This window comes from Pelmatolapia mariae, linkage group LG5, assembly GCF_036321145.2.
Source record: "Pelmatolapia mariae isolate MD_Pm_ZW linkage group LG5, Pm_UMD_F_2, whole genome shotgun sequence".
Classification (NCBI taxonomy): Eukaryota; Metazoa; Chordata; class Actinopteri; order Cichliformes; family Cichlidae; genus Pelmatolapia; species Pelmatolapia mariae.
In genome coordinates this window covers 26,416,270-26,441,628 of record NC_086231.1, presented here as the reverse complement: position 1 = coordinate 26,441,628, position 25,359 = coordinate 26,416,270, and the positions used below count along the sequence as shown (strand labels likewise).

The 25,359-nt window shown below is 43.6% G+C and overlaps 1 protein-coding gene across 1 annotated transcript; it reads right to left on the bottom strand.

The window, feature by feature from the left end:
- Positions 1-897: 897 nt before the first annotated feature.
- LOC134627975 (RNA-binding protein Musashi homolog 1-like) lies at positions 898-24,992 on the bottom strand. Its single transcript, XM_063474500.1, has 14 exons — positions 24,809-24,992; positions 24,224-24,264; positions 23,354-23,435; positions 23,131-23,215; positions 15,396-15,437; positions 14,842-14,934; positions 7,983-8,031; positions 7,394-7,476; positions 7,114-7,231; positions 5,838-5,918; positions 5,174-5,230; positions 3,859-3,921; positions 3,484-3,638; positions 898-3,347 (listed from the first exon to the last, which is right to left on the bottom strand). Exons 1-14 carry the CDS (start codon positions 24,871-24,873, stop codon positions 3,306-3,308), a joined length of 1,056 nt encoding a protein of 351 aa, XP_063330570.1. The 5' UTR covers positions 24,874-24,992; the 3' UTR covers positions 898-3,305.
- Between the last annotated feature and the right edge of the window lie 367 nt (positions 24,993-25,359).

The window sequence follows — 25,359 nt, the reverse complement described above, 5'->3', positions numbered from 1 at the left end:
AAACCACGACAGAGTCTCCACCGTGCTTGACAGATTTTCATACCAGTTGTTTTTTCTCTGTTTTCCTTCCTTAAATATGGCTTCTTGACAGCCATCCTTCTACTGAGACCATTTCTGATGAGGCTTCAGCTAACAGTAGATCAAGACCTGTATCTCTTAGGTCCTATGTCAGGTCTTGGCTGAATTGTTTTTTATAGACATGACTTTCAGGTATTATTCATCTGCTGTAGATAGTTCTTTAGGCCACTTCCTTTTTTGTCCTCCACTGCTTTCAACACATTTTTTACAGACATGCAGCACACCATGCTGAGATATGCCAAGTTTTCAGATAATAGCGACTTGGGAATCACCGTGTTGGTGCTGAAATACGTCTATGTCTGTCAATCTATGTTATCTTTGGTATTTTTTATAGAGTCAACTAATAAATGGGAACGAATTTTGTGTTTTTGTGACAGGCTGCTAGTAACAATGTGCCTAAAGATAGAATTCTTTGATAAGTTCTCTGTCACTCATCACTGGAGTTAGGTGGAGTTTATATGTTTGAATGACTCACAGTCCAGCGTTTAGTAGCTTAAATTAACAACACAGACCAAAATGTTTTTCGCACCAGGCTGCAAACATGTTTATCCCTACTGTAAGGTTGTGCATTTGATTAAGGGAGCGAATCCAGCCTCAAATGGCCATTCTGTGAACTGCAACTTTTGGCACTCGTGTTTTGGCTTCATTTTTCAGCCTCAGCAGTTGAAGTTTGACAGTTATATACACCGACTATTTGTGCCAGTATTCCAATTTAAGAGGCGGCATTTGCACTGAAGATTTCAAACACGCAGGTCAGTTCACATGACTTCAGTGTGCATGTGAACAAATGTTGGGTTTAAAAAAAAAAAAGGAGTCACAAACACTTTAGAATAATTTATTAGGATTTTCAAATTGAAACTGTCAGGAAAAAAAAAAACAAAGAAAAAAAAGAAAAAAAAAAAGAAAAGCATTGCTGTAAAGCTTGGCGGGGGACAGCCCAAATCTTAAACTTTAACCGAGCTCATGTAGAGCTACAAACTCCATTCAAAGCATTGGCCCTTTTCCTTACAACAGCACAACAAAAGACATCATTAAAATCAATATACAAGGGGAACAAGATCTCAAAACAGAAAAATATAGTTTCTTTTTTTTCTGAAAATAAGTCTTAATGCCGCAGAATTATCCACTTGTCGTCTGCTATTACCAATAATAGTACTATTTTCATTTGTAAGGTAAAAAATAACTTATTGCTTTATTGTAAGTTAAAAAGTTACAGTGTTGGTGTCCAGCAGTAGTTTTTTTTTTTCTTTTATCATGTCCCAGCCCGTCTGACAGAGGAACTACTGGCTGGATCAGGAAGTTTTCTGCTGTGCTGAACATCAAACAGGCTGCAGCAAGAAGGCTGAACAAACAGGCTACTTGTTTTTGCAAAGGTTGAATTTGTTCCAGCTTTTTGACTTTTCCTGCCAGCCAGCGCCGTCTTGTACTGAGGCCCCCGTATCAGAGCCGACTGGGAGCGAGACCCTGTTCCATTTCTGGATCCCTGCCCAAAACCCTGTGTGTTCACCACCACACTGAGCAGCAACTATATATAAACAGTTATCTGTTTGTTCCAGAGGTGCACAAATTTATTAAAACGAAGTGTGGAATGGGAGAGAGTCAGGGGGGAGAAGAGCAGATGAACCCAAATGGAGCAGGGCAAACGTTTTTTTTTTCAGTACCAAAGGAAAAAAAGGCAATCAAAACGCTCCTTCGCTGACGAAAGTAGTTCCATATTACACCTTGATGTATGCGCACAAACACTCATTCGCACGCACGCACGCACACACGCAGACGCAATCACATGCACCTTCAATAGTGATAAGAGGAAAGAACATGATCGTGATTTTTCTACAACTGCTTCTCTGAGAATGTCCTTCATTTGTTTGTCACGGTGGAGAACACCGCATAAAAGAATTTTCTTAAAAGAAATAAAATAAACAAAAACATTAAGAAGAGAAACGCGCAAAAAAAATATATATATATAATATTTTCAAAAATCAGGAAGTGAAGTCAAGTCCCGAATCGCCTGAAACCCCTTATTTCTCCTGTTTTAAAGTTGTTAATCATCCAAAGTCCCATCGTGGTTTCATAAACTGTTTTCCGCAAAGACGCAAGAGACAAAGACGTAAAGCAAACAAACAAAAATATGACCTGGTAACAAACAAAACAAAGTGTCAACTGAAAAAAATATGTCAGACAAGCTCCTGGAAGTTTATTCGCCAACAGCTATCCTGGATAGCGTTGCGCTGAAGTGACGCTAGAGTGGACTGCCCCACAGTGTACACATAATGGCGTATGCATACCCATAAAAGTAGTGAGATGACCGCAGAGAGTAGTAAATGACATCCAGTCAAATTGCTGTTAACCCTTTTCCAAACCAACCAATGACATGCCAGCCGGTTCAGTGACCCCTCCCTCCCACACCCATCCCACACCCACCCTACCTCACCCAATGTCTATGTACAATATTTTACAGGAAGACATAAAAACATTGCTTTAAAACCAATTACAGAATAAAATACCTTACAGATTATTATGTCAATATTAATAACAATATTACAAAGGGTTTTTTTTGTTTGTTTTTAAAGACTACCAAAATATACATTTAACTTTTTTTGTTGTTGTTGTTGTTGGTTGTTTTTTTTTTCCTCCATGTTTCCGTGAGACTCGAGTTAAAAAAAGGACTGTGTTGGATTTGTTCTTCCTTTGTTAAAAACGGCTTTGAGACCCATCTCATCTCGCACGGCTTTCTTTTTTTTTTCCTTCTTTCTGCTTCTGTTAACATCAGCACGACAGCTGGGAAGGATTCACGATGGAAGTGAAGTTTAAAATGACGATAATAAAAACTCAAAATAGTTGTCTGTGTCTTTGTCAACGATGACAAATGTTTCCTCGGAGATTTTTTTTTTTTTTTTTTTTTTGCAGTTTCTTTTTCTCAGCTTCAAAAGGAAAAAAATGGATAACTGAGGGGGAAGAGGGGGTGGGCTCTAGTTATTAGACTACATGATGAGGACAAAAGAGGAGAAAACAGGGAAGTTATGTTGAAGTGAGATTAGTACAGCAGAAACAAGAGTTCTGGATTTAAAAAGATATTCAGTCGGTGGGCGGAGCCATATGGAGCCAGGAGAGCCCGGTAAAGAGCCGGTGGCCGGCCAATCAGGTTGTGCCATCAGTGGGCAGTCAGCATTGTGATTGGCTCATCAGCAGAGGAGACGCCCTCCCATCCCTCGGTGACCTGAGACTTCTCAGTGGTAGCCATTAGTGAAGGCAGTAGCAATCAGAGGACCCTGAGGACACACACATACACACACATAGAGGCAAGGATGAATACACTTCTAGCAGCTTTGTCAACACACGTGTGCATTCATGCATGCATGTAAGTCTGAGTGAGTTGGTGGGTGAGGAAGGGAGCGTCTGACCTACCCCTATACCGTGGCTGAACCCTGTGCTGGGGGCGGGGCTAGCTGCACTGATGTAGCTGCTGACTCCTGAGTCCTGATTGGCTGCAGCGTACAGGTCAGCCATTGGTCCAGGGCTGCTGGTGCCCAGGAAGCCAGCTGTGCGTGAAGGGGTGGAGCCTGAGAGGCAGGAGAGACAAGTCAGTCTTAAACACTGGAGGGTTTTCTCTCTCTCACACACACACACACATAGAAACATGCACATGTCTAAAAATATTCCTTTATTTCTCCAACCAGGCCATCACGCACGCGCTCATTGTGAGTAAGGCGAGCATGCAAATTTGTAAACATGCACACACTCCTGCTGTTCTCACTCTTTCGCAGACAAACAGGGACATACCTCTAACTACCGCGGCGGCTGCTGCAGCTGCTGCCATTGGTCCGTATGCAGTCAGGGGAATGGCTGAGGATTACACAACAAACAAAACTGTCACACAACACGTATGTCATAATCTACAGCTCAGTGTGGCTGAACTGACAGCTGACCCAGAGGTCTGACATGTCATTTAAATACCACTGGTGTAAGGTTTAATGATCTAACATCCTATAGCATCTGGCTTAGATGCATTAAATAAGACACAAAATGATGGCTAAAATCAAAGAGGATGGCGTTTCCAAGTAAAGATGTAAGTACAGCTTAGAGCCACTAGATGTCAGTGTAAAGGCACAGCTGCTCGTAGATCAGGGCGCATTCACAACACATCCAAAGGCTAAAAGTATTTACCGGCAGAGTTAGGAGCAACCTAAAAGCTTTTAGCCCAATATATCATCATATCTTGTCACCTCTGTCAGAAGTAGTCTATAAAGCAAAATGGAACTCTTTAGATCGTTTAGTGTACATCCGTAAATCGCTCCATCAATTTCCTTAACTGCTTATCCAGTTGAAGGTTGATGGGAGGCTGTAGCCCACCCAAGATGAGTTTAGGCAAGACGCATGGTAGACCCGGGGTAGGTCACTGGTCAGTGGGTTCGAAAAGAGAGATGGACAATCACACACTTTTACATTCACACCTATGGCCAATCACAGATTAACCTAACATGCATGTCTTTGGACTGTGGGAGGAGACAGCATGCAAACTCCGCACAGAATCCAGCCGGCCAGGAGGTCTAAGCCAGAAACCTTCTTACTATAACAGTGCTAACCAATACCTGGGGGTTCATGTTTTTATTTTTAATAACATTGTGAATTCAGTTTGACCTTGTTTTAACCCAGGATTTAGTTTACTCACAGCATGTTTGGGAATGGTGCTTAAGGGAAAAATACATTTTAAGGCGACCTCCACAGTAGCTTCGTGAAAACAACCGATATGTTCACAGAAACTACTTAAAGTTTGATTCTTGAAAAGTGTTACAAGGTCGTTTGCATTACCTTTGAACCCTATTTCTACCTGCTGCTGGATTGCCTCACATGTATGTACATAGGCGGACTATTTCTTAAATCAAAAATTAAATCTAAATCTGATTTTAAAAGTAAAAGTAAAAGTAAACAGGTTTGTTTTTTGGGTTATGCTGCTTTTGTTTTTGAAGAAGTATCCCAGTGATTCAGGGTTACTGCATTTAGTAAAGATGGGCTTCGTGGTTTAATTTGGGTTTCTGCTGCTAAAGAGCTTTGGGTTTTCTCTATAGGTTCTCAGAGGGGTTGCGGCAACACTCACCTGCCAGCTCAGGAGGGTGGGATGATGTCAGGAGGGGGGTCCTCTCTAAATGGAATTCTAGAAACAGAGAAGATCCAGAGAGAGAGAAATGTCTTTGTAAATAGTCGCCATCCACCAGCCAGACTACAAAGGCACACACGCACACAGAGACAATGTCAACATAGATGCACGAGCACAGAAAGTAAAAACAAAAGAGAACAAAACAAAAAAAGAAAACCTACTGTAAGGACAGGCAGGAAGGTGGGAGCAAAGGAAAAGGAGGGGCGATACGGCCAATTGAATAGGGCTTACATAAGCAGATCAAATAAACAAAGAAGAATATAAGAGGAAGAAGGTTCAATATCACAAATGAAAGGCAAAAAACATCAATAACTAACATTCAAAACAGAAGACAATGTTTCAGAAAATGCAGAGGGTTTAAGTTACAGACAAGAGCACTTTAAAATCACACTTGCTGCAGCTGAAATGAAGGCGGCATGAAACGCGAACCTGAGCGCGCACATGAGCGTCTAGCCACGTGGCCGTTGCTGTTCATACATGTTTCGCCTCCCACTGTTAAAAATTGTCAGCATGCCGCAGCCTGTAGCCTTTAGCCTTTACTCTGTCCCTGTCTGCAGGCCTAAAGAGAGTCAGTGAGCTGTGATCGAGGCTTATGCAGACGTACCTGGGAACTGGTAGGTGTATCCGGGCGCGATACCAGAGTAACTGCGGCTGGTGTAGGTAGCAGTCTGAAAACCCGGGTAGCCTGTTGGAGAGAGAAAGAGAGAGAGGATTAATTGACTTGGCTGTATAAAGGAGCATGATGGCGAACTCAGAAAATGAGTTTTAGGGGAGGCTGCTTGGTGTGTGAGCAGAAATCACGATGAGTACACACAGGCAGATCTAGCCATCTGATCTATCCAGGTTTATTTTTGGAACCACCTCAAGAGTGCAGTCATACATTCACCTGCTGCAGTGGCAGTTAGCTAACCGATCTCCTATAAGGTAATTTCCTCTGCTCTTGTACAACAGAGTGCAGCTACGAAGGAGTTACAGTAAAGATGGCTATTATTAACTACTGAGTGATTTAAGGTCATTTATTTGATTTTGCTTTCCCTCATCCGGGGTTCATTTTAATCAACCTCGGAATATTTTGAAATTTAAGGCAAAGCTCCGGACACTTGGTGATCCAGGCATACACATTAGCTTAACGTCTGCGGGAAATGGGGTCATTAAAGATGAATTACACATGAGCCAGACCTGGTAGTATGAGTCACTGACATTTACAGGCCCTTACTGAGATTATGTATTACGATCTGAAATTTGCCAGTAGAGGGCATCAAACAACCACAAACTACAGCTGATGTAGCTCTCGGTTTTGATTTCTCAATGAGGATCTCTTCATACTGTATTTTTACTCCAGCGTGTGGAGCCCTTCAGTCCGTGACCTCTAAACATTCGATACATCACAGAGAATAACGTCATTGAAAGCAGGCGTTTAGCTTACGTAGCCTAAATATTTTTGAACGGAGGGTGCACCTACAATATGACATTTCTTAATTTTTAAAGCAGCTCCTTTAGTGTGAATGAGGAAACCTAAGAAATGTGTTCAAATTGCTGAGCTATTCCCTGCTAAATTAATGCACAGAAGACATTTTTAAGGCACTACTGAAATTTGAGGATAAGTCAATATTGTAATTTGGCTTCTTTTCTGTTATTTCTGATCAGCAACACAACAGAAATGTCGGCGTTTTTCCACATTCTAGATGTCTGAGTTTATTCTCCTGTTACTTTTTTTGAGTATTTTTAGAATAAATACAATCTAAAACTAAGTTACACACACATACTCGCATAATCTGTTATTTCCGTCTTCGTTAAGAAAAATGGTGTCAATCAGTGTTAGCACTTGATTAACAGTGATTTTTTCAGATACTGTACTTGCTGTTTGTTTAATACTTTACCTAACATGCCAATGCCCAGCATAAAAGCGTCCATCCCGTAGGGCATCACCCTGGAACGGCCTCTGGCTGAGCCTGTCGGCGTCATCACCTCCTTGGGCTGGGCTTTCTTGCACTCCACCTGAAGCAAAGAAAACAGGGAGTTAGTAAAAAAAACTACTGAAATAAAGACACACAACAGATACGCCACATGATTCGGTCTGGCAGTTGGGACACTGGGAACAAATCCCTACACCACCGAGTAAACCACGCTCTAAATATTTTTTACAGCTCACGTCCGTACCATTTTGTTGTTGATCTCATGGAAGTGGATCTCACACACTTTCTCAACCACATCTTCATTCTCAAAGGTAACAAAACCAAAACCTGGAAAAGAGCGAGAAAAAAAAAACTCTTAAAGAAACCTTTGTAACATCTGAGCAACATTTGAAAACATGTTGAATTTTCCACCTTTACACGGGCTCTGGATATGAGTGGTTATAATGAGATGGAAGAACGAGCAGTTATCAGAAAACACGTGATCACTTTAATGTCTCCCTCTTGTAACGTGCAACCCAAAGAGCTGAGGCCAACCTCACAGGTCTTGCTTGTCAATTAAGGTGTTAGCATCATGGAGGAGTGGGGGGATAGGGCGTGGCTAACTCCACCCTGCTCTTTTCTTTCTCCCCCCTTCCCCACTTGTCTTAACTTAGATCCTGACTTTGTATAAACAGAAGTAGGCAAGAGCGAGGAAAGACAACATTAAGAAAAATTTGTTTGTTTGAATTTTTTTTAGCTAGATCACCAGAGCTAATGACTCCATCGTGGTCCCACTTAAGCGTATCAACATTATGCAGGCGGGTGCACATTTGAGTATAACTCTGGGTACGCACCTCTATGTCTGTTGGTTGTTTTGTCAAACATGAGCATGGCATCATCGACCTGTGAGAACAAAGCACAGAATAGATGAGCTCGGACATCTTAACACGCACACAGACACGCACGCGCGCGCCCATCATTACACAGCATGGGGTGCCATTGTCCCTCTTTAGCATCGGAGTAAGAGGGGAAAACAGATGGAGAGGGTGGAGGGCAGAGACTTGGGCGGGGTGACAGGTGACAAAGGAGAGAAGAAAAAAGAATGGAAGGGTGAGAGGGGAAGAGAGCGACGGGGAAAACAGGGGAAAAGGGGGCGCCGTGTAAAAAAATAAAATGAAATGCAATATATCAGAGGTAAAAAAAAGAGGCGCTGAATGTTCCCCATTCTTCGCTCTGCCTCCGTCCTTCACCCAAGTTCTTACAAACTCTGTCCCGCTCTCGGCCCTTCTTTTGCTTTCATTCGTTCACCCTCTCTGCAAAGTTTACCATTCCCATGGAGACCTTGCAAAGAATTTCAATTAGAAGAATTCACCCCCCCCCCCCCCCCCCACAAGCACACACACCCACTCCAGCTCATTTCAATGGCTGGAGAGAAAAGAGAGGGAGGAAAAGCATGTGGAAGAAAAGAAGAAGGGCTGATAAATAATGCTGTGATGAATAACAGCAATAAAAAGATTGATAAAAGTTAAAAGTCTTGATGGCAGGTAGGAAGCCTGCCAGTGAGCATTCTGGATTATAGAGTAGAGAACGAAGTGAGCTGAGGTTTTTGTCAACACGCTCTCCTTTTATTCTCCTTCTCCCTCCACTTTCCTTTTTGCACTCACTCCACTGCCCTATTCATATTCCACCTCCTCCCCCCTTTTTTTATCCCATTCCCTCCCTCCCTCGTCCTTCACTGGCAGGAAAGTTAGCAGCTTCTGACGGCATAAGGAGACACACGGAGAAGCCAAGGCCTGGGATCAAGGTGGAAGTAAAAACTTTCACATTTTCAGTCTTTAGCAGCAAAACAAAAAGCAATTGCCGAAAAATCTGCACAGCACACAGAGACACATGAGTGTGAATGCATGGTACAGCTTCAACATTATATCATGATTATTTCAAGAAAACAACAATATATTTAAAAAGAAGACTGAACGTCGTATCGACGCTCGCAGCTTGCAGGCGGCAGCATTTGTAAGTGTAAGTAAATGAAGAGCATTTACCAACCTTCTTTTCCAATGAGCTGCTGTCACTGATGATACACTTCCTAATTACAAGTGTGAATCTATTGATACAAGGTGCCAGCAGCAGCTGCAGGAGCGTTACAGTGCAAAGGTAGTGACACAGCAGTATATACAGTGACACAGCAGAAATTCAAACGTGAGCATAAAACTAGCCCAGGTTGTGCTTTCCCTGGGACATTAAAGTAAAACTATAAAATAACTGCGTCGTGCTTTAGTTTAACAGTAACTACAGTAACTTAACCTTGCAACTTGTCAGCAGCCTGCACAGTATTGTCACACAATAAAGATGAAAGTGTTTTCTACCTGTTGTTTCTCAGGGTCGAGCTTTCTAATCAGCTGCTTAAAGCCCTGCTCTAACACCGTGTAACCGCATCAGTAATTTCCATCCGCCGTTCGCTCTTCCTGTCATATGGAGAGTGCTCTAGCGTGCTCGGTTGAGTCATTTGTTTACTGTTGGGTCCCACATCACGGGCTGCTAGTATCTCCTGCTTCATAGCCTGCTTTGTACTCAAGGGTGTGTTTTTGCCATGTTTGTTATTTCCACCTTTAGTGGGTCAAATTTTCTCACATTTTTTCAAAGTACTGTGCTTTGCTTGGAGGGTGCTGCAGCAGCTGCTTTTCTAGCTACCGCTCTTGCTGTCAGACATGCCTGGGCCTGTCTCCTTGTTGCTCGCACTGGGGACCATATGGCGCTGCTGTAGCATGTATGATATCGCGATATGATGTTTTTATATCAGCAAAAATAACCATATTATCGGGGACGATGATATAATATGCCAAAGCCCTACCACATGGCTATTTTCATTAGGCAGCGCGTGCTGAAACCCAAACCAGTGTAACCTGAGTGCCTGAGGCCTCTGGGTAGGCAGGCCATTTGATTTCTAAAACGTATCTCAGATGAAAAACACACATGCACGCCTTCTCGTCTGATTGAGATCAAGCCTGTGCAAGTGTTTGCACCAACGAAAGTGAAAAATGATATATGCAAAGAGGATCAAGGTTGCGTCTACAGCCCTCCTCACTCTCATCCTTGTTAACATATAGCATGGGACACACACAGAGCTCCCCCCTGTGCTCCTCTTGGTGTCCTTCATTCAGTTTTTATCCTGCAACCCCCTCCTCCTCCTCCCTTCCCCTCTCCTTTCCTCTCCCCCTCATGTCTTCCAGCCTTCCGGTCATCCAGACTCAATGACACAGCAGAGAGCCAGGGAAGAGGACAGCAAGTAGACAGCTGCAGGCCAACATGTTATCATAAGAGTAGAGTTACACTCACAGCTAGTCCTCCTGTTAGCATTAGCAACATCTATTCTGGAAGAGATGAGCAAACCCTGCCAGCCAGAGGAGATTTTAAGTATTGGAAACAGAAAAAAAAATTACAGATAACAAGCAGTATAGTAGTGCAAACATGGTTCTGCTAATTGTCCTCCATGAGAACAGAAAGATCTGCAGACTGTGGCCACACACCAGTCCCCCTCGCCTTTGCCAAAACCAATAAGGAGAAGATCTCACGATGTCCACTGCCCAGGGTGCTGTAAGACAATCTGATTGGATAGCTGTGAGTTCTGAGATTGACTTAGCAGCAGCTCTGTCGCTAACTACTCAGCATGCATGCAGAGCCGAAGAAAACTTAAGGTCATATTCTCATAGTTCTGACATTCTCAGATGTACAGAGAACGAGGGTCAGCCGAGATCTCGAGCTGCTTCCCGAGAGCGGCATTAAAAATAACCGCTTTTTAGTGAAGCGTACTGCTATTGTACTGAAGAACAAGTGTTTGCTGACAAGTCCATTACACTTTTCTGCCAGATTATGAAAGGTGGCATTCACATTTTTTTCCCCGCCGTCTCCTCACATCTCCCTCCCTCGTTTCATTCTCGCTCGCTCTCTCCGGCCATCTCTCTCTAAACAGGCCAGCAGACAAAGTGTTCAGTCAAGCCTTCTAATCGCCAGCTCACATGGGTGAGTGGAGTCCCAACTTTTCCCGTCTGCCCTGTCCATGCTGCTTTTTTCATCCTATCCGCTCCTTCGTTTGCTTGCTAACCTACTCTCTGGTTTTACTTAAAAACGAAGATTTGAAATCATCGGGCTTTTCGTGTAAGATACAGAGAGGCAGGGTAAACAGGCATGAAAACAGAGATTTCCTTTGGATTAAACCTAACTGACTGTACGCCCAAAATGCCTGAAATGCTAATGCCTGAAATGTTAAACACATTTCTGTGTGTGGACAGATCTTATATTCAGCTTTGGCCAAAAAAAAAAAGAGCCACATGAGCTTGAGGGAAATTACAAGACCCTCATTTCAGACTTCTAATCGAAATATGGCTACTGCAGTCTCATTGGCCTGGGAACATTTAGCAAGAGGCCCTCAGATTTTTTCAACTAGGAAATCACATGTAAACAAAAGCCTCTGACTCCTCAGGTTGGCCCAGAACACCTGACGCGTCAACAGCCGAGCAGCCACCCTAGTCCAAGTAATGAAGTTTATGTAGGTGTTCTTAGAGGCTTGCTAAAAAACAACAACAACAACTTCGGCACATATCAAAGACTTGCATAAAATGCAGAGTGCATTCTGTGTTTTCCTTGCAAGGCGGTGCCACAGTATGAAAATAAACAGGACACTGAGTCCTGCTCCAACCAAACCTGCACCTTGTAACCAGGCTCAGATAATAAACAAGAAATACCTCCCGCTCAGCAGGAATGCACTGTGGGATCGCCGCTATCCACGATACAGCTTTGGTCTCACGTGTCCAAACAGTCCAAATATTCCCTCATCCTGCGGAGGGAGTGTTGTCTTAGATATGAGTGTCTGTAATCACCGGGGAGAAATGATTCGGCACACAGACTGCAAACAGCCATTTTAAGTGAGTGCACCGAGGAGAAACGTGTCACATGTCACACCAGCCACCTGAATCGGTGCCACGGGTCACACGCTCGCAAATCCAGGTCTTCCGTGAGCACGCGGGCCGGAATTAAACGGCGTTCTTTAAATTTGAACCAGTACCTGAAATACAGTAATACCTCAAGCATGAGTCAGAGGCCAACTGAGAGAAAACACAGGCAGACACGAGGCAGAAGGAGCTTCGTGCTGTTAATTTCTTCCAACCCATTAGGCCTACATCCTGAAGCAATGCTCATTTTCAGACTGTCCTGCTCACCAATGGCGGCAGAGGCGCACACTTAATGTTTGTGACAACTGGATCGCCGGCTGTGAGCCTCGCTCTCCGTCTGCATGGGGACAAATGCATGCAAGCTCGCATCCACGACGATGCCACTGTCACACTTTCACAAGCACGCCCGTCTTTCCATTCATGCAAATACACACTTCTCGCATTTTTTTTAAAGGAAACCCCAAAAAAAAGCACTGGATTATAGCGGGACAATGGGCGAAGGCAGGTCACCACGGCAACAAGCTGAGAGGGACTAGAGCAGGGTGTGTGTTTGTGTGTGTGTGTGAGATGGGAGGGTGTCTGAAGTACTGATTTTGGGTAAGGTGGGGGGGCTGTTACAGGAGCAGCTGTTGCATTTGATTAGTTTATACTGAAAAGGCTGATCTCCATTCGCACACACAGTAGTTTGCTAAAAACTAACCCAACATGCCACGCTTTATGGATAATTTAACACACTTATTTCTCATCAGATTGGTCCTTTTTTTCCCCCCTTTAATAATCACTTTTGCCCCTCACAACTATCTCAGCATTCCTCCTTCCCTCTGCCCTTCAACCTTTTTCTGAGTTCCCCTCCCACTCTCTCTCCACGGGGGGTTTCTTCTTCCCTTTCAGTCCCCTGCCATCTCCCTCTCCCTCTTCCCCTCCTGCTTTTTTTTTAACCTCCCTCTACCCCCGGCCACTCATCTGTCTCCACAGCATGTGTTTGCCTTTCACCAAATTTCTTTCAAAAGAGCTAAGCAGGCCAAATGCAGAAGCCAGAAATGCTAATATGTGATCAGAAAAGAGCAAAAACAGCCAACAAGAGAGATAAACTAACAAACTAAGTCATGCTAAAGCTGACGGAGCAGAACCACCAATGACCACACAGCATTTTCTTTGTTTCCCCTCTTTGATATTTGCACTCTTTAGAGAAACCCACTCTGAGGACTTCTGAAGAAGCTAGCTAAGGTTAAAAGGATGTATAACAGCGCAGCACACCGTTTACCATTTGTCTCTTTCACTTTCACTGCGTGCCTTCGTTTCACTTTTTCTCCTAAAATAGGTCTGCTTTCTCTTTTTAAGGTGTCTCGACTTGAACCGAAAAACGGACATGCTTAAAACAAAAGCCATAAAAGCCGTTTTTTTTCTCCGTGGAAAAAAAAAGTTTACAAGGAAAGTTAAAAAAAACTTTTAGCTGGACAGAGTCAGTAGATGAATATAATCTATCAAAGGCATGCAGTCCATTAGAGCAGCCAAGCCCAACCAGAGGTACCCCAGGGTGTGCTTATGCAGCTACCAGAAGGTACACGGACAGATTGCGGGCAAGCTGAAGTAATTTGATACAATTTTTATCAAGTAATTTGATCAAAGTACTGTAACACCTGAACACAACAATTCCCCACTTATAGTGTGAAAACTTGTTAGAAGCTAACAGTAAGCTCAAACTCTTGAAAACCACTGAAAAATGATTCACTTCAAAAATAACTGATTGAAATGTTTCTGTACTTTATTAAATTGTGAACTAAAAATAGATGAAACACCTTAAGGCTCATAAATTATAAAAAGTTTAAACTGTTGGCTAATGGATGAACTGTTAGGCTAATCGAAAAGCTAATTCTTCCTTAAAACTAAGAGAGGAGCTGCAAGCAGCCAAATGCTGACAAAGTATTAGCATCCACCTTAAGAAATCTGGGTTAAAAGTAGAGGATGTAAACACCACACACCCACACGATACGATAGTATCACAATATCTCACTCACGATAAGATATTAAGCTGTTGTAGTAACATATATTGTGATTTATCACCCTTTTTCCAACTACAAATTATGTCCTCAAGACAGCCAATATCTGTTTTATCCAATAAGATAAAGTTATCTCACTTCAGTTATTAATGTCAAGCACACCAACACTGTCACTTAAACCTGCCATAAATGTTGCCATAAGTCATAATGTTGCAGTTATATACAATCTGTTTCTGATAAAACAGCAATAAACTGTGATAAATTTAAAAAATCACATATCGTCTGCTGTCTGCACACACTTAACCATTACATTTGTGCTCAGCAGCCCTCCTGTTCTGCAGAATACAAACAGCTGGCAGCCAGTTGAGTCGACGCAATCTGTCTGTATTTATAAATTAAATAGCAATTATCTGCAAATGTCTAAAAACCTCTCTGAGAGTGATTCCAGTCAGTCCCAGTCAGAGTGCAACTGCTTGCAAAAAGGTTGCCACCTATCAGGTGAGATGATAATGATTTAATAAAAAATTGATATTTGTTGTCCCTTTATTGATACAATATAGCTTTGCAACATATCTATCTATCAACTGCCATTTAAAAACCACTAAAATGCTCATATATCTAATATGATGAGTATTATCTGTGAAGGGTAAGTCAAGGTCAGACCAAGGTTGAGCAGCAGCAGTCCAGCTGAAAGACAGCTTTTCAGAGTGAAGGCTTAAGCATGATGGTTGCAAGTATTTAGTAGGTTTGTGCCTTTTTTTTACCTTTCCAAACTGGTCAAAATATTGCTTCACATCTTCGATGGTGGTATTGACTGACAGTCCTCCGACAAAGATCTTCTTTGTCCTGGTCACCAGCTAACAGCGCAGAAGGAAAAAGAGAAGAAGGTATCTTTTAGCACTAATAACATTAGGTCTGTGCTAGCTGCCTGCGATAAAGAGACTTTGTGTTGGTTGGCGTTTGTCTAATCTCAAAGGTTGCTTAAAGCTCTTCTTGGAATTCAGACTAATTGATGTCAATTTAAGGCCTCTGAGGCGTGTGCATGCGAGCAGCATGTGTGCAGGTGAATAATCGGTGCAAGCATCCATTTAGGTGTGAGCCAGAAAATGCATGTGTGTGCGTGTGTGCACGTATACAGGCGGCAGTACAGGAGCCAGTGTACACAGGGTCATGGTGTCAGGCTGGACAAGTGGATTGTAGCTCCAATTAGATCATGTGCCTGACTCTAATCCCAGCCAACCAGGGCTCCCTTATTAGGGGTGACACATGACATCATCTCCACTCCTCCTTGCTGTTAACTCCTTCAGGGTGCACTCACCTTAGGCTGAGCCCGGCGGGGAAACGCCACCTTTGGGTCGATCTGTAGGGAAGAGATGAGTCATGATGAGTTTTTGTTGTTGTTTTTTAAGTGATAAATCAATACATTTGATTTGTTTATAAAAAAAATATATAGATATCAATGCTGTACTCTTTCTGTTGTAATAGAAACAGGCAGCAAATGCATAAATAATCTACGACTGGTCATCAGGAAACATATAATCAACTACATTTGCCAAAAAGAAATTTACAAGCTGCACACCTTCTACACGTTACTACATGTTCTGCTCCGTACTATTATGTTTGGGGTCAATTAGACCACAGAGATGTCTAATTCACACTCTGTTACAGCTCCAATAACAGACTTATTAAGGATTTGGGAGCAGTAAGGCTACAAAGAAAGCACCATCATACTAATAACAGACACGGCATAAGCAAGTTTGGATCGCTGGCAACCATAAACACAAGTTATCCAGACTCAAACGTGTCACTGAATAGTTGCGGGACTGGAAATGCACATAATATTTTTTTCTTATCCCTTATAGGAAAGCAATATTAAAATATATCTGACATTTGATTTCTTTTTTTTCCAGCAATGATACCGAATCTCTACCTGCTCTGGTTTTGTTGCTCAAAAGTTCCTGTTCAAAAAACCGCTGCGCACATCAATGAATTATCACCCTGTTAACCAACTAGAATTTGTTACAACACAGAGCCTCTAAGTCTGGACTACAGGTCCAGAAATAGATCGTATGCTAATCCGCGAATATGTATAGTAGACCCTTGTTTATGCAAGCCCCCGAAAATCCAAACACGGCAGCTAAACAAACACGCATAAGGAACAAAATACACAGTGAGACAGGAATATGTACTTTCTCTGAATTGTGTGTTGAGACACAACTAAATGCATCTTCGCCACAAACTAGACAGAGCGGGGCAGTCTCGAATCCAAAATGAGCATCTAAGATTCTGAATATATCACACATAGATTTTTTTTTTCTAAATCTCACAAATCCTGACAAGCTCCATTTTGGATTAGCTCGATTTGACTGTATCCATATTCCTCCCCACTGGAATGTCTCAGCATTGGTCAAGGTTACAGATAAAATTAGAAGTAAATGAGCTTTGAATGAGCTGGCCTTTAATAATGCTAAATATGCAAAGCTTGGCCTGGCATTTTAAATTTGTGCGGAATCTCGTGTTATTCTCACTCAAACCGACGAGTGAGATGATTTTTAGGTCACAGGACCTTGTAGTGTATTATGGTCTTAGAGTTTCATCTTTGTTCTAATAATTGGATGTGTGAAGCGAAACCCCTCGTGTCTCCCACAGCCGCTATCAGAGGTATTGAATTGATATTGGCAGTAAAAAGTGCCCTGTGAAATAGCTTAAAATAATTAGTTCTAATGTGAACAATACGCACGACACAAAGGAGGGTGTTCGTTCAATATTCAAACAATCCTTTCATCTCTTCCCTGTGATAATTCCCTGCTTCTGATGACAAATCTACTGACAGATATATCCTTCGAGGACCTTTAAGTGCTTCACATTTGCCGCCGCTTCGAGAGCACAGCGCTGTGTAACTAAGATGCAGCTGCAGCGTCCTTGGAAGGGATTGCAGAGGGACTTTACACCTTAAAGTGGGACATAAAGATGAGAAGAGCCATGTCACCTCCAGCTGGTCAGCGCACAAAGACCAAGGTGACAAGGACACACGAAGCCACCAGCGACTATCCGCTACAACCGAGCGCGCTCACAAACAATGACAACACAGCATTTCTGTGTCTGTGTGAGCCAAATGTGACATTACAGTGTTACAGATGTGTGCGTTTGCCCGCTATATGATTCAGCTTTTTAGCCATTTTTATTTAAATGTGTCACAAATATTGCTGACTTATAAACTGAACATCGGGTCACTGCGATGTGATCAAGCACGATGAACACTGAATAAGAGAATTCATTTTACTCACACCGCGCATTCACACCCAGCATGGCAGCATTTGACCTTGTTCAATAAAAATGTTTTTAAAATAATTAAACATCTTTTTTGTGGAGTCTATGTTTGAAATTTATTTAATGAGAGAAGATATGTATAAACTTAGAGTTAATATCAAAGCTTTTCTTCACATCATTCCAGCCCAAATACTGCAAACTCAGATGCATCAATTTCTACACACTAGTTTCACTGTTTACTAAAAACAATAGAATATAAGTTATAGTACAACTGAACTACTGGAAAGAAACTCATTTATATTACAGCACAATATAATTATCACAATATAAACAACTCCAAGCGTCTGTAACATCCTAATGACATCGCCGGTTGGCATACGTGGGCAAAATGTCCGTTGTTCCTCCTGGCACTGAAGTGCTGAGAGGTCACTGCCTCGGGCTTTCTGTTCAGCCCACCTGCCTTGTACTGTTTTAACACGACAAGAGGGCAGGAGCTGCCTTAAGGCGATCATGTGGCAGAGCATGAGCTGAGAATGACAGCGGTCAGAAAGCAGCAGACATCTAACACGAGCCACATTGTCCATTGTTATCACCATTGTAAACACACGAAGAAAAAAATATCAGTTTCTATAAGCTAGTTGTAAACAAGCACTAATGTCCAAGTCTTTTTTTTTAATTAATCCAGCAGCATGTTGATTAGTTAAATTTTCTTGGAAACCCCCTTTCTTTTAAGAAGTGTGAAATCAGTATGTTTGCATGATTCAATTCAATTCAACTGTATTTACATAGCGCCAAATCACCACTACAGTCATCTCAAATTACTTTATGATGTAAAATAATAGAGAGAAATCGCCAAGAGGACCCTCGCACCTATGAGCAAGCACTTGTTGACAGTGGGAAGGAAAAACTCCCTTTTAACAGGAAGAAGCCTCCAGCAGAACCAGGCTCTAGAGGGGGCAATCATCTGACGCGACCGATTGGGGGTGAGGTGTGGAAGACGGGACACAAATTATGATTTTTTATGGGCTAATTAAATACCTAAGAAATCAAGATATGTGATCACACCGATATAGCAGTCTTGCTAATAAATTTTAGGATCAGATTGCCCATCATACTTCACATTTTTACAAATTAACAGTATTGTTACAGCTAGTAAATTATCAGAAGCTCTTCAAAATACTGAAGGTTACCAGCTAGGCTACGTTAGGCCTAATGTAATATCTGTAGCAGTGCTACTACAGCTACTGTCATGCCATGCTGTTAAAAAAAATCGTTCCACTTCAGTGAAGTAACAGAATATATCTAACATGTAATTTCTACATCTGGCAGTACTCAGAGGGAGGCAATAATAAAAATGAAAACTAAAGCATCTATCAGACTGGCGGATTAGCCTCAAGGAAGACAGATAGGCCACAAAGCAAAAAGTGAAATGACTTAGCCAGGTCACTGTTTGCAACACTCAGAAATAGCTCTTCGGTGGCTTGACATTTGAAAAGAAGCTCGGCCACGTAGCGTTCCCAATCATACTGGTGAAAGCGTAACTACTCAAGAAAAATGTGAAAACCTTTCTAGAAAGAAAAAAAAGGTGCTTTTCCCAGACTTGACAGACAAGAGTTATAACTGAGTGTTCATGAACTGGTCTAACATCCTGCTTCATGACATCCAACCTCCGCTCATTCTAAGCAGCATAGTGACAGCAGAGCCTGCAGTATGATTTTAGTGGTTTTAGCTTTTAAGACTACTCTAATCTACGACCAATAGTCACCTCGCAGGGCGCGGCGTGTCCACCAGTGTTACAAACTGGAAAACAAAAATCAAAGCATAAATAAATTTTGAAAAAAAAAAAAAATGTCAAACCAGTAGATGCGTACGTGTAAAGGTGAGAGAGCACAGAGAGAAAGAGAAGGCATTCATTTGGAAAACAGAGTCAGCCCATGAGAAAGCGGGCCTGTCCAGTGTGGTGGTGCAGTGGGGCAGTCCCAGCAGGCAGCCCCTCTGATTTCATTAATTAACAGGACAAAGAGTACAAAACAGATGGGCCCGTAGAGGAACTGGGGCTCCCGTGCTACCCCCACAGGCACACATACATATACACTTACACACACACATTCACAAGCACCCAAACAATGCAGCGAGAGCGGAAACGCTAACACGAGGATACAAAGTGACATACGTGCAAGTTCATGGGTGGAAACACAAGCATATACACACAGACATTCAAGCTCTGATACACTGGCCGAGTTTCCAAGACATTCTCGCAAGAAAAGGGCAACCACATTGATAAAAAGACACCACGGGCTACCGTCATTATGACAAAATAATCAATATGAGCTTAACAAAAAGCTATAAACACCCAAGGACACAAAAGGGGCTGACATGTCAATACATGCACACACAGTGTAAGAGGGAGACTTGGTTTGGGCTCAGGCCAGCCGGGTCAATCTGCACAGCTGAAGAATGGCACAGTAATTAGTTAACGAAGCTCACTAATGAGGACCTCCAACCTAACCCCGTCCCTACCTCTTGTAACCCTCTATGTGAGCGCCTAACCCGTGTGGCTGCTGTGCTCGGTTGTGTTTACTGTTGGGGTGGGGTGGGGGGTGGGGGTTTGTGTACATTTAACATGACAAGAGAGCTCTCTCGCTCCACCTTCAGAGCTGGTCCAAGCTTTATCCCGGATCTGAGGTCGTGCACGGACCTAACCCTCTGAGCCCAATCCAGTTTGTTTCATTCAATCCGATTAGTTGCTTTACAGATCCATACTAATTACAGCACAGTGCCTTCCCTTCTCTCCTATTCTTCACCTTCTCCATCCCCCTTCTCCTTGTTTCGTACACGTCAGCATTAACAGCTAATCTTCCAATCAGGAGCGAGCAGCCCATCCTGGCATTTAAACTCTCCACTAACCAGGTGTTAGACCACTAGCAACTGCAGACTATGGGGCCTGTGGCCCACAGTGGCTGCTGCTAACATATGTTATGGGCTACAGATGAAAGCGGCTATATTAGCACAATGCTGACGACTACTTTAGCCTCGCAGACAAGTCGTGCCAAAAGCAGCAATTACCACCTACTATATAAAACACCTTGAAAAGGACATTCCAGCTTACTTGCGCTAAAAAAAAATCACATAAAATAAAAATAATCAGTGTGTTTCTTATCTGTCTGTGCCTTCTATTAAAAATGTTTTCAGTAAGCTGTATTCAGCACTACACTGGGCTTTTTAGGGGGTCGTTTTGAGAGACAGAGTTCCCTGTGAAGAAATAGCAAGTGCCAAATAATCACACTAATCACCAAAAACCATAATTCACCACAATTTTTTTTAATAATCTGAAATCACCGCACAGAGGGAGCGAGAAGTGGTCTCTTTTCAGAGAATATCTGGCCTCGTCTTTTACTTCTTCCCGTAACCGGTTCCAGTGAAGCCTTTTCTCCAAGAAAACAAATACCAGTTGTGCCCTTCTTCTCTGGCCAGGGAAATACAGCAGCACACCAATGCCCCGAGGCCACACTCTGCCCCCGACAGGAAATCTAACCTCGAACCAAAACAACAACCTCGACAGACCCTCTCACTGAACACAACAGACAGCCTTATTGCATTATAACTGAACAATTATAACAGTTCAGTTGATATTTTAACCTGTGACTTTCATTTTCCGAGGGCAGCTAGCACGATGTAACAGGACTGTAAATGTTTAATACCGCTTCTAACCAAGCAGCGTGGACCTTGCACCGGTTAGTTTGCACCTGACTTCTCACCCTGTGCATTTTATCCATTTCACACCATCGCCCGTCCCTGCTTCATGCCTTTCACATATTTTCTCGCAAACCAAAGCTCAGCATAACAAGGCATACACATCACAGCATCAAATATTCTTCCTCGTGCCTGTGAGGAATGCCTCTTTCACGTCTCAGGCTGATCAAACAATACTGTGGAGAGGGAGACTCCAGGTGTGATGCAAAAACGTTCTCTCAAATATGTTTTGTGTAGCGTTTCGAGAATTAAGCTACAAGCAAGACAAGTAAAAAAAATACATCCCAATTTGGCAAATATGAGATTTGCAACAAATAAATTCTGGGCTCAAATTTCCAAAACGGAACAACAAAATGGCAACCATACCCCCCATTTAAAACGCCTTGTTGGATAAATGGTACCATGGCACGCTTCCCCCTGCAGACTGCTGCCACAACAACCTGAGCAACCCAGCCTTGCATTTGAGTCATTAACATTATTATTGTTTAGCCTTATGCCGTATTTTGGTTTATAATAGGGCAACGCCTAACCCCACCAGTGGCCTGCCAAGCTGAGCTACCAGAGGCGTCCAAAACCAGCGTTCACATCCCACACACACACAAATACAGAGGGTCTGGCTCTCAAAGGCTCTGGCAGCACCTAGTTTTAAGAGGTAACATGACTCACTGAGTAATATTTTGCAGCTTCTTAGAACCTACTTCCAAGCTAGGTGAAAAAGGAATAATAAAAAAAAAATATGGAGAGATTACCAGCAGCAGTGCTCATTTCGTAATAAATATCAGGACCTCCAGCGGTGGTGCTTGAAGGTCTGATTATTTCACGAAACTGCATCTTTAAACTTTCTAAATTATGAACAGTCTCACTTAAAAAAACAAACATGATATCATAATCTTGCGTACTTATAAATGCCCGACACAACTTGATACTATCTTTGTGCCACCCAATCAACCAAACCTTAAGTCAATGCAAAATAGCTGAGAAGTTGTTATGGAGACATAAATCCCACTGGGGTGTGCAGTTACAGCACCGTCTCCTGAGGCTGGCGTCACCCCCAGCAACAGGCCTGCTCCAACAAACTAACCAACTCTACCTTTCCTCTGCCCCTGGGCCCTGCTGACTTTCTGTGCCACCGATTTTCACTCTCAAATGATCCTATTGTGTGTGTGTGTGTGTCTGCATACGTGTGGTTAGGAAAGACAACAAGCTGACAAAGACACACCCAGTCCCCAATCCTACAACCAATCTGCATTACCAAGACAGAGGCATTCACACTTTAATAGATATTCAAATGTGAGCCTCGGATTCTCACCAAAACAAACCAAAGAGATTCGCACTCGTGCCCAAGTCACTGTCTCTCGCAAAAATATGAATTACCTGAACACAAGGGTGCTGCCTGTCCTCTGGTTTGGTGAGTGGTTTGTGAAATTTGCCCACATTTGTTTGTTCATGTTTAAGCAGTGTAGGAGGGGGAAATCACAGAGACACACACTCACAAATCTCAGAGTTACATCACTATTTAAATTCAGCTGCTCTGACCCCACAGTCTTCCTTCTCCCTGCCATCAGTTTTGGAATCCACTCCCACAATTCTTGCCACCCCAAAAAAACTCTGAGAGCTGCCACTAAAAAAAACTTATCACTTGCTATTTCCTATGAAAAAAAGAAGAAGAAGGGGAAAAAAAACTTGTGAACTCTCTGCTCTGCATAAAAACCTGTGAGGGTTTTTGCAAAGGGGCTCCTACCCCATTCAGGTCCCCAGGTAACCATGGCAATGAAGACCAAGAAAGAACGCTTTCATGTTGGCGCCCTGAACCAGGATTTGGAGGGGGAAATGAGCAGAAGAGGAGAGGAGGAGGAGGGGTGTGGGCTCCAAAATGCACTCCTCAACTTTACAAGCCATAGGGTTGGAGGTAAAATGCACCGAGAGAGAGAGAGAGCGGAGGGGTGGGGGGGAAGAAACAGGCTACACACTCCCAGAGTAAGAAAAGTTGCCCAAGTTGTACCATCCACTTCAAAAGTTTAAGAACTCACCGTTTTAGAATCCAGCTCGTGTCTGTTTTGCGCCAAAACCTTTTCCACACCGGCTTGTTCTGTGTATGTTACAAAGCCGAACCCTCTGTAAAACGCGGGGGGGAGAAAGCACACGCAAGTGACAAAATCAGAATGCAAACTCACGACAGCTCTCATGGAAAAGCATGGAAGAGCATGAGGCATCCGGTGATAGGACGGCGGAGCGCACACGCCTCCTTCTTACCTCGACCGCTTGGTAACGGGATCCCGCATCACCATGCACTCCTTCACCTCGCCGAATTTGCAGAAGTACTCCTTCAAGCCCTCTGCAAAGACACCGGAGAGACACAGTTAAAGGGGAAGGGAATGAGAGAAGGACTTCTCTCTAAACAGGGCCCTGGTGTGCTGTGCAGCGGCTGAAGAGAGACAATGGGGGTCGGGCGGACCACGTTGTGTTTGTGTGCGTGTGTCCTGCCGAGGTTGTTACACCGGGCTCTCTTTGGCCATTCAGCACAACCAGCCCCATTAGGCCCTGCGGACCACAAACAAAGCTACACACTTGGTGACGCTCGCTGTTCTGACACAGCAGCAGCAGAAGCAGCAGCAGCAGTGGAGATAATAACACGGGCCGTCGCAACAAGACTAAACTGTGCCCGTGCGTCAGCCTGCGCTCACGGCTCTTCGAATAAATGAATGAATTGAGCGGAGTGCTACCAATAAGGAAAACAACAACACTAGCGTGGGCCATGATGACGAGCCCAACTTCCAGCTTTAACGCTGATTAATCGATCACTTTAGTGTTTTTTTCCTTTTTTTCTACTGTGAATGCCCTCCTCAGGTTATTAACAGTGTAACGAGTGCACAGGAAAGAAAGGCAGACAAGTCGTCGTGTGCGCACGATTAATCTCCTGCGTCTCCCGACTCTAAACCTAGAGCTTGATCCTTAATGAATAGGAGGCTTTGATTTGAACTGTTCACCGCGTTTCTCCTTAAAACTTCAAGAAGCCTCGCAGGTTATCGCCACAGCTATTATTAGAGCAAACGTTATATTTAAAAAGGAGTAAACAGGAGGCTTTCATCCAGACTTATTAAAGTAGCGTGCGGGACAGCTCACCTTGTGTTGTCTGCCAACTCAGACCCCCGATGAACATTTTGCTGAATGAGAGAAACAGAAGCTGTAAGTCACAGATTTTTTTCTCAAAGCGTCTTTTAAGCACAACACATGCACATTCGTGGAGTGAAGGGGGGAATCTGGAGGATCTGTGCGTAATATAGCATCAATAAAGTAAGAAGAAAGCATCGGCCATGTTGCGAAGTCACCAATCGGCCAGTCGGGCCGTTATAATCCCCTAGAGGAGGAGGAGGAGGAAAAAAAGGAGAGGATTTTCCAGATGATGGAAGAGAAGTTACAATGTGGCCTTCTGGCGGAAAAGCGAGAAAAATAAACAAACAAGAGGAGGGGAGGGAGAGAGAAATAACAGGCGGAAAGCAAGCGGTGCGTCTGCGTCTCCTCCGCTGAGTCTATCCATCCCACACATAGAGAGAGAGAGACACACACATACACACAACACACACAGCGTGCTTGTCTTTTGTCTCGGCGCGGCTCCGCTCCCCGCACTGAACTCAACTTAAGTCCAAGGTGAACTCAAACCGGGCCGAGAGGCGAGCGAAACACGGGCGCACGGACTCGGGCTGTTACCAGGGGTCGTGGGGGGAGTTGTCCGTGCCGGAGGACAGGCTGCTCTGGCTCCCTTCCGTATCCATTCTGCTCTCCGCTGGTATATTCCCGCACTGTGAGGCGAGGAGAGGCAGTGAAGCTCCACTGCTGCTGCTGCTGCTGCTGCTCCAGACTCAGGGGCGGGCAAGCACGATGGGAGGAGGGGAGGAGGAGGAGGGGTCGGGGAGAGGGGAGGGGGGTGAAGGGGGGAGGGGGCAGCAGAGGTGGGGGTGGGGTGGTTTAAAAAAGAAAAAAAGAGGAGGGGTGAGCGAGGAAGCACACAGATGCATATACGCTCACAGACAGACTCCGCCTCTACCTCGTTTTCCCGTAGCCTACCCGGGGCCTCGGACCTCCCCTCCTGCGCACATTGCCTGCCTTTTATTCATACTGCCAGTGGCGCTCTCTGTGTAGTGTTTCCCCGCCGTTCTCGTCATTGGTTGAATCACAACAGCGTGGCCCATTAATACCCTCCTGGATGTCTTGAAATGTTCGGACGAGAGAACGATTCAATAAATAAACATTTCAAAAAC